Source organism: Cibotium barometz, chromosome 27 (genome assembly GCF_041138505.1).
Source record: "Cibotium barometz isolate CiBa-2024 chromosome 27, ASM4113850v1, whole genome shotgun sequence".
NCBI lineage: Eukaryota > Viridiplantae > Streptophyta > Polypodiopsida > Cyatheales > Cibotiaceae > Cibotium > Cibotium barometz.
In genome coordinates, this window is record NC_141072.1 from 18499489 (window position 1) to 18509011 (window position 9523).

At 40.3% G+C, this 9523-nt stretch overlaps 1 protein-coding gene across 2 annotated transcripts; it reads left to right on the forward strand.

Annotated features, from left to right (window-relative positions):
* Positions 1 to 6773: 6773 nt before the first annotated feature.
* LOC147623128 (peptidyl-prolyl cis-trans isomerase 2) lies at positions 6774 to 8459 on the forward strand. 2 transcript variants are annotated; one of them, XM_086821194.1, is made up of 2 exons: positions 6774 to 6930; positions 7691 to 8459. In XM_086821194.1, the coding sequence occupies exon 2, from the start codon at positions 7692 to 7694 to the stop codon at positions 8205 to 8207; it is 516 nt and encodes a 171-aa protein (XP_086677320.1). In that variant the 5' UTR covers positions 6774 to 6930; position 7691; the 3' UTR covers positions 8208 to 8459. The 2 variants fall into 2 exon arrangements, with proteins under 2 accessions (XP_086677320.1, XP_086677319.1); XM_086821193.1 differs by having other exon boundaries at positions 6797 to 6930; positions 7679 to 8459.
* The last annotated feature ends 1064 nt before the right edge of the window (positions 8460 to 9523 follow it).

Sequence of the window (9523 nt, forward strand, 5' to 3'; positions counted from 1 at the left end):
TGTAAACTCTATAAATTGAGGCATTGGCCTAATGAGAACTTGCTGGTTTTTGATTATCCATGCCTTAAGCTATTAGTTAATTGCTCACTAATCACGTCTTAATTATCATCTAATCTCTTTGTTAATGATGTTGATTCTAGCATTTGATCCACCATAGCTCATCACATTGCTGTAATTTGAACATGAGAGAGAGAGAAAGAGAGAGAGAGAGAGGTAATGATACATGCAAGACATGAGTGTATGTGTACATTACATAAGTGTGTTTGAGTATGTGTGTGTATACCTGACAGGGGGGAGAGAGAGAGAGAGAGAGAGAGAGAGAGAGAGAGAGAGAGAGAGAGAGAGAGAGAGAATCTCATTTACAACGTGTGTTCAAAAAACTAAAATTAACAGAGAGAGAAAGTCACCTCCTAGCTCCTACTGATGGTCAATACACACACACACACACACACACACACACACATGCATGCAAGACTTTAAATTCAAAAACGGAAAAGAAAGATAGAGATGGCTTTATATTCAAAAACAATTTAACCCTGGATAAATCTAACCCTACCCAAACCCTATCCTAACCATGGAATCATTATGAGCTTGTTAACTTATGAGATTGTATGTGTGATTATGAGCTTGAATGATTTAATGAGTTCTTGAGAGCCAATCATCAACTTCTACTATCATAGCCTCCATTAGAAAGGCCAAACAAGTGAAGTAGAAGAGAAAGTAGACTTGGTTTGCATAGGGAGTAAAACTTGCCTAACTCTTGTCGTATAATCTATGAGGAGCTAACAGTGAGTCTGGCTAGGGCATGAAAGCATCCTATAAGGGAGAGCAATGAAAGATTAAGAGGTTGAAAGGGTTGTGGGATTCCAATGTCCATGCAAGAAAGCATGGAGATTAGAAGAAGCAAGGGTATGGAGAAACCCACTCTTCTTCTAATCTCCATGCCAGCATAAACTAGTTCACAAATTAGAAGAAGCAAGGGTATGGAGAAACCCACTCTTCTTCTAATCTCCATGCAAGCAAGCATAAACTAGTTCACAAATTAGAGAAGCATACATACACCATTGAGTCAAAAGAACGATAAAAGGACAATAAAGATGAGCCAAGAATATGGTCCATTCATCCCATAAGCGGCCATGTGAAGGCAAAATTTAGTCAATTAAAAGTTATATGGAATGCTCTCCAAGCTCCTGGAATGTAGAAATCTAAACCCATGTGACTATCCATGTGAAGGTGCCATGAAAGCCTCATGGAAGGCTGAGAGCAAGCAAAGACTTAACACTTTTCACCTTCCCACACCCATGAACACCTATATTATTATCACACACAATTGCACACAATTTTATATAATTACTCAATTATACCTTATTGCCAACACAATGTTTAAATGCTTACTTTGACTGTTCACAGGGGGAAAGCAAGAGACGATTGCCATTGTAGACAACTGCAGAAGGAGGCAGCAATCTGGTGTGCGAGGAGGCGGGCGATAGATGACTATGGGAGGAGGCGGGTAATAGGGGTGGTCGAGTCGGCGAGGGCGATAACAAGTAAAAAAAAGTGCACCAGTCTCCTTGATAAAGTGATGCCAACTCTCTTAATAGGCTATGATGTGGCAGTCAAATGCCACATCATATTGTTGAAGCTCAGTAATATGATGTGGCAGTTAACTACCATGTCATAGCCTTTGCTACCTTCGACGTGGATGCCTTTGCCGCCTTGGTCATGGATGCCTTCGCCGCCTTGGACATGGAGGACGTGGACATCGAAATCACTAGCAAAATTGCACAGTTAGCATATTGATGTGGCAGATTGACATGGCAATTAACTGCCATGTCATAGCCACCTTGGACGTGGACACCGCCTCTGCTCGCTCACGATTTTGGACACCACCTTTGCTCTCTCTCTCTCTCTCTCTCTCTCTCTCTCACACACACACACACACACACACACACACACACATCTCTATCTCTATTATGGAGGCCAAGCTTATTTTCCCCAACAATGAAATAGGTGAGATGAGGGTGCCTTTAAGCAATGGAATAGGCTTTGTGAACAAGGAATTTCTTATTTGAAAAATGCTTACCATCACAATTCTCTTCTTTAGAGATGATCACAATCACAGCAGATAAAGAGACACGTGTTGCCCTTGTTACACTACAAGACATAGAAGGTAAGGACCTCTACCTCCTTGATGACTTGATATCTCTTACATATGAGCTATGTGTAAGCTCAAAATCTAATACATCAATCGGTACCTCTAATTATGTGAATATTGAAAGTTCAACCAATTATGATGAGAGTTTGCTTAATTACAAAAGAAATCTATATTAGATGCAGTGCCTCTATACACCCAATCACCCAACCATGAAGTACTTTCATCCTTGAAATCGAAAAGCATTGTAGAGTTCTTATTGAATAGGAGGAAGAAGAACACTTTGACAAAGCTGGTGAGATGTATACCACAAGTGTTTCAGGTGAATGAGCTTCCTAGATTCTATAATGGGGATGTAATATTTGAGTTTCCTGCCACCATGGGTGCTGGAGCAGGAATGGATGGCATGAATCCTAAGTATGATGGTCACATGTGGACAAAGGCAAAGGATAAGCCATTGCATTGGTGAAATGCATTGTTTGCACACCACATGCCCTTGGTTGTTGAACAATGGCTTCCCTAATGACATTAGTTTCAAAGGGTGCATAAAGAAAACTTGTGCAGTTGGAAAGCTCAATTGTCTCACTATTGCAAAAAGCCAGCTACTTGTTGCAAGGCATCTTGTGTGTGTTATGTGTATTATGTCATGCCTAATGATGACAAACTAACACGGCTTCTAATACACACCAAAATTCGCTCACATGATGTCCAGGCTAGAACATCAAAGGCATTGCTTGATAAGACTAAAGCAATGGTTGAAAGAGTACTTAAAGTTGATGCAGGTGCTGGTCCAAGGAAGGTGCAAATGTGTGTTGCCAAAGGAGTTGGTGCTAACTTCATTAGTCCGAGAAGGAGATCAAGGACATGAGCTTAGAGATAAAGAATTCAATAATGTGCTAGAAGGAGATCAAGGACATGAGCTTAGAGATAAAGAATTCAATAATGTGCTAGAAGAGCTCGGCCCACTAGTTGAGAACAAGTGGTGAGTTAAATTAGAGAAGCATTTGTTAAGGCCATATATACAAAGTGAATAAAATTTTCTTTCTTATAGGTTTCGAAGGTCAGGAGCTCATGCACGCCAAGGACCACCCAAGTCATCATTTGGCTATGATGACTTGCTATGTTTAAAGAGGGAATGCAATTATGACTTGCTATGTTTAAAGAGGGAATGCAATTATGAGTTCTTCCATGGAAGCCGATTTCTAGGTCAAGGCAATGAAACTGAACGTTGTTTTGTTTTCAAGATGTCTACTAAAGGACCAGCCTCAAGTGTTGAACTCGTTAGTAGAATGAGGCATTCATGGAATGGTGATCTAAGAAGAGCTTGGATCCAATTTGACCACACTAGACACATCATGGATTGGGTAACAATGGCTTGTAATGTTTATGATCCAAGGTAGTAACAATGGCTTGTCGCTAGTAATAAATAATGGCTTTGAAAAAAAGTAGTTCTTTGTTATTACCTCTTTTAGCATATTGACTTTTAGTCGCAGCTTGCACGAGCTTCTAACTATTGCAGCTTACAAGATGAAAGAGGAGGACAAGACCTCCCAAGTATTTTTTTGGGAGTGCATAAATAATGTCATGGTGACACATGGATTTGAAAAGGCAAACTTCTTTGGTTTTATGGTAGATGAAGCCCAAGCAAATTGGAATGCCATTAGAGAAGTCTACAATGAAGGACAAAAAATGAAATGTAGAGAATACTCATGTTTGTTTCATTGGGCACAAAACCTAAATATACATACCACAAAGTATGTTATAAAGGCCTTCCAAGGCGTGCATAAGAGCATGTGTGAGAAGTGGTAGACGGAGTCAACAAAAAAGGATGCACTAGCTCAAGGGTAACTTATCCAACAATGGTGGCATAGTGGAAATGTAAAAGATTCAGATATACCTGCCATGGACCTTTGGTTGAGCTGGTGGGAAGTGTGCATTGCACATTGGGGCAATGTAATCATTTCGGTATGTAAAAGAACCATTGTCTTAAAAAAAAAAGTGTCTTTAATGATGTTTCTAGTATGTCTCTGACTATTGCATAGGTGGAGAAGAGCAGTGATCAGTCATGTACACTACGAACAAACTTGTTAGAGTCTAAACATGAAAGCTAGTTAGCCAGGAAGGGTTTCAAACAAAAAATAACACTCTACAATGCATGTGTATCAGACATGGCTAATGCTTTATTACAGAGTGCAAAGAAAGGTCCAAGTCTTGAAAAGCTAATTGAGAGGGCAAATGCGCATACTCCAAGCCCAGCACAAGTTCTGAGGATAGTAAAGAGTACCACTTCACGTACTCTTTACCACTTCAGGATAATAAAGAGTACCACTTCAGGTACACCCATGTACAAGGCCCCAACTCCTTTGGCGGGTGATCGCGAATCAGCCCAACACAAGAGACGACAAATGTAATGTAATTGATGTGGATGATGATGTTAGTCATAGACTTGAGTACAACGTGCACGTGAGAGATAGGAAGTCTATTGGACGTCGCAGGAAAATACAATTCATGGATGAAGATGTGGACACAAGAAATGAATCAAGTGACAAAATCATAATGGAAGCACCTATATACAAGACATTTTAGGCAATTAGGAGAACTCCAAAGGGAAGCAAAGTAAAGTGCTTGGGTTATATAGGTAGTAGTAAGTGTGGTCACATGATCGTAGGGTGTGTGAAAGGAGTACCTGCACCATCATTTTTTTCAACAAGGTGCCATGCTACTGGGAAGACTAGTCAAATGATGTGGTTTTGCAATAATGTCATCATGCATACATGGGTTGTGGACAAGAACCTCACAAGAACATTAACCATCCACCACACAATGTGCCTACTATATGGCCAGTGGGCTGAAGGCACAAATCTGATAGTTGAGGAGGTAGACGCATAGGTTCTTGTAGATACAACTTACAGAGTAAGCCATTGGAAAGGGAGCAACAAACTCCATTAAGCTCAAGTCAACCAGAAGTGCCTAGAGGAGAGACAAACACATTCAAAAATGATATGTCGTGAGATGGTCATCACACAAGATATAGAACATGCATTCAGAAGAAGCTACAAAAAGGATCAAGAAAGCACTAGATATAAATGCACAAGTTACAGAAGTGTAGGTGTTTCAATCCTCCAAACATGAGGCTTTCACCATTGAGACGTTTGGAGAAGGTTCTCATGTGGGAAGCTATGATGTGCATATCAAAATGCATCCATCATGCTCGTGTCTAGATTTTTTTGGAAGGGTCAACCGGCAAAAACCCTACCTAGCATGCAAGCACTTGTACTTTGTGTACATGAGAGTCATGCGATTGAGCCAAAATGAAAATATGTTTATTCACCAACGAATTTTGATAGAAAGGGAGGTAATTGAATGTCTACACAGAGAACAAACCTAACCTGAATTGGTTTAGTGGATAACTCATGTTCCTAATTTAACTTCAGAAATGTATGGGATGTGCAAAAATGTTTGGGGGTATCATTTTATTGGAACAATTTCCATGGAGTTATTTTACTTGAGCTTGTATCATTTTATTGGGATGTATCATTTTATTGGATAAATTTGATTTTTCTATTGAGAGAGATAGATAAGAGAGACAAATATATATATCATGACATATGTATAGGTGTCCTACTATGTGGGAAAAGTTGCTTTGATCCTTTGGGGTGGTCTGACCCAGATTATGTAAAAGCGAGAACTTCACAATGTTATGCTAGCTCCAATTTTAAGATGCCACGAAGTGCTTTCATACCTTTTAGCCTCGCAACACAACAGACTCAAACACAACTAACGTTAGTACTTAACCAAACTCCATGATAGAAAAATTCAGTTTCAAGGGAGATCTATCCATATGTAATGCAAATGACATTGATAAACAGAAACATCTCTAGCTTATGTTTTAATGATAGTGAAGCAATCGAGACTCTCTCTCTCTCTCTCTCTCTCTCTCTCTCTCTCCATCTTTGTGTGTGTGTGTGTGTGTGTGTAATAACACAACGCTTTACAATATTCTATACATATACATATTCAAAATCCCCCTCCTCATATAAACCCAAAAAAGAAACCCCCCACCCATTATTTGATAGTGAGTAACGCTTGGACAATGGAGATCCCCCATCTAATAAACATGGTCAGTTGAGATGATTAGAGCAGGTCGCTCTTCCCAAGTAAAAAGCATATAGTGGAGACATGAGCCTTAAGAGTGAGTGACTTTCTTTTCTTGTTTAGGGGAGCCAAACTCAAATTTGAAATCAAGAGAAGGACTTCTTGGTGCTCCCTTTGAGCTTCTAACCTTGAACTTCAATTGAATGAGTTTGAAAAATCCCGAAGACATCAACAAGATTTTCAAGTCATGGGAGTCATTGGTCCGAGAACATTGAGGGGCATATGGAATTGGAGTTGGGTGAGGTAATCAGTGCTAGAAAATATTGGCATTTAGTGTATTTTGCATCGCCTGATTTTTTTTAAAAATCTGGTTGAACTTTGACTTTGTCTCGAGCGACAAAAAAATGATGAATTTTAGTTGTATAATTATTTGGCTAGTCATAGGATTTTGATCTAATTACCTTGCCAATGAAGATACCAACAAACCTAACCGTGGTTAGTTCAATATGTAATCCTAGGGTTTGGCGCTATAATAAGCGTAGTCACGTGGTTAGTTCAATATGTAATCCTAGGGTTTAATGCATGTTAGGGTTTGGCGCTATAATAAGCGTAGTCACGCGGCTTTTCGACCATATTTTCGCTTTGCAAACTTGATCCCAAGCTTCAGCTTTCTTCAAGTTCAGGTAAGCAGCAAGCTTCGCCTCTCCTTGGCTATTTTTTAGCTCTGTTTAACTGTGTGCCCTTACTTGTCCTTTTGCTGTAATTAGGGTCAAGGGATAATTATGGATTCTGCCTTCTTCAGGGTCTGTTTTTTAGGGCTTTGCTTGTCCTGTTTTTAGGGTTTTTCTGCCCCTTCATCAGATTTCGACCGATGAAGCTAAATTTCTTGGGCTTTGCTAGGTTTGTCCTGTTTTTAGGGTTTTGCTAACTTTGTTAGTGGGCTTTTACGCCTAATTCTGAGCGTACGCTTTCAGAATCGGTGATCTCAATTTTAACTTCATCCCTGGACAGATCTGCAAGAAAAAGGGCGGAATACCAACTATTGAGCTTAGGCGCCCAAGATCTGTGATTCAAAACAAGTCTACCGTTTTTCAAAAAAAAAAAAAGTGCTCTGCGGTCTCGTAATTTTGTAACGCCTGTATTTGTGCAAGTATGTGGGTTGTATTAGGCTTGCTAGCTTTTCAGGTCTCAATCTAGGTTTCATCTCTCGTGACGATATGGGATTTTTAACTCAGGATGTGTTTGTATGTCCCCTCGTTCTGTGTGTGGTAGACTACACAGTTATGTAGAATCTTATTGCAAGATCCGATGTGTTATTCATGGTTGCTTAGTTGTGCTATTGACTTTCATACATGATTAGAACTGCATGTCACCTTTAGAATACTATGTATTGTGTAATATATTGTCTGTGGTTGCTTGAGCATGTTCTAGCTTCATGTGCAGGATGGCCAACCCAAAAGTGTTCTTTGACATGACCATTGGTGGCGTCCCATCTGGCCGCATTGTGATGGAGCTCTATGCGGATACCACACCGAAAACTGCTGAGAATTTCAGAGCCCTTTGTACTGGTGAGAAGGGCGTTGGGAAGTCCGGCAAGCCCCTCCACTTCAAGAACTCCAAATTCCACAGGGTCATACCCAACTTCATGTGCCAAGGCGGGGACTTCACTAGGGGTGATGGCACTGGTGGAGAGTCCATTTATGGGGCGAAATTTGCCGATGAGAACTTTGGAAGAAAGCACACCGGTCCTGGAGTTTTGTCCATGGCCAATGCTGGTCCCCACACCAATGGTTCCCAGTTTTTCCTCTGCACTGTCCCTACCCCTTGGCTGGATGGAAAGCATGTAGTGTTTGGGAGTGTTGTTGAGGGCATGTCTGTGGTCAAGGCCATTGAAGCTGTGGGATCTCAATCTGGCAAGACATCCAAGCCTGTTGTGGTTGCTGACTGTGGCCAGCTTTGAAGCCATCTGTGTTAATGTGAGGCTGCCTTCTACATTATGATAATGGCACTTCACATGATAGGAATAACTTGGTACTTGGTAGGATAGGTACTGCTGGCGGTCAGGGTTAGTTTAGGTATTTAATACTATCTGCTGTGGTTTTATCAACTTTGATCATTGACGTGACGTGATCAGTTCATGTCCATGGTTGATGATGCTGTTGTCACTTGTTTTCAGTGATCATTTGTCTTTTGAATCAGATACTTTTTTGGTCTAAGAATTTGGTTTTCCACAGGTACTTATATTTGGTTTTCCACATGTACTTATATTTGTCAGCTTATGAGGGGTGGTAAAAATGTAGATGATTCAGAAATCTTGCTTATCTTTGTAAATACTGATTCTCCTGCAGATCAAGGTCCACCTAACTGCTGTTGAAGACCAATAATTCACATATGCATGTTTCTTAGTGTGGTTTCCCCTTATGAAATTTCTTCCCTCTTCTCTTAGATTCAATTGCATAAACATTTCACAACGAAGAAAGCTTCCCCTTTTTGAAGGGGAAAGTGAAGGAGGTAGCAATGTGGGGTGTGCCCACTCACAGCCTCCCTTGCTCTTGCAGTCCTGTTCCAGTCACTGTAGCTGATATGCTATGTCTAGCCATTGGCTTTGATTTCTGTTTAAGATATGACAACCTATCCTTTTTTTGTCGCCCTCTATAGATACCTATGCTTTTTGGAGTTATGGAGAAGCAGCAGCTTTTTAAATTCCACTTCCCCTTGAAAATTTTAGTGAAAGCCAACATCAGTGCCAATTTCTCATCCAATATGAGTCGCCAGTTCCTCGAGTCTCTGAAAGTGTTTAGTGATGGAAAGTAGGTCCACACACACTCCCTTGGGGCATGTGAATTGCAAAATGATGTTTAATTCGAGTAGATTATTGCATTGAAAAAGTTATGTTGTACTATAGTGTAACCTTGCCAAACCCGTGTAACAGGACTGTCTTGCCAAATCTGTGTAACAGGACTCTGTTTAGGTTGGTTAGATGCGCTAATGAAAAAAGCTATAACTTAATGTAAATTAAGTACCTGTGAATTAAGACATCCAAACCTGTGTAACAGGACTGTGTTTAGGTTGGTTAGATGCTTTGGTGGGTTCCTTGCCGCTCGCTCGCTCTCTCTCTCTCTCTCATTTTTCATCTTCCAACAAAACAAAAAACAAATTTTAAAAGTATTTCTACTCTCTCTCTCTCTCTCTCTCTCTCTCTCTCTCTCTCTCCCCCTCTCCCCCCCCCATTAAAAAGCTCATTTTTGGTTTACGAAAATAATAAAACTCATGTTT

Coding starts and splice junctions, on each gene's coding strand:
- LOC147623128 (XM_086821193.1), top strand. CDS start 7,683: ATGTGCAGGATGGCCAACCCAAAAGTGTTCTTTGACATGACCATTGGT.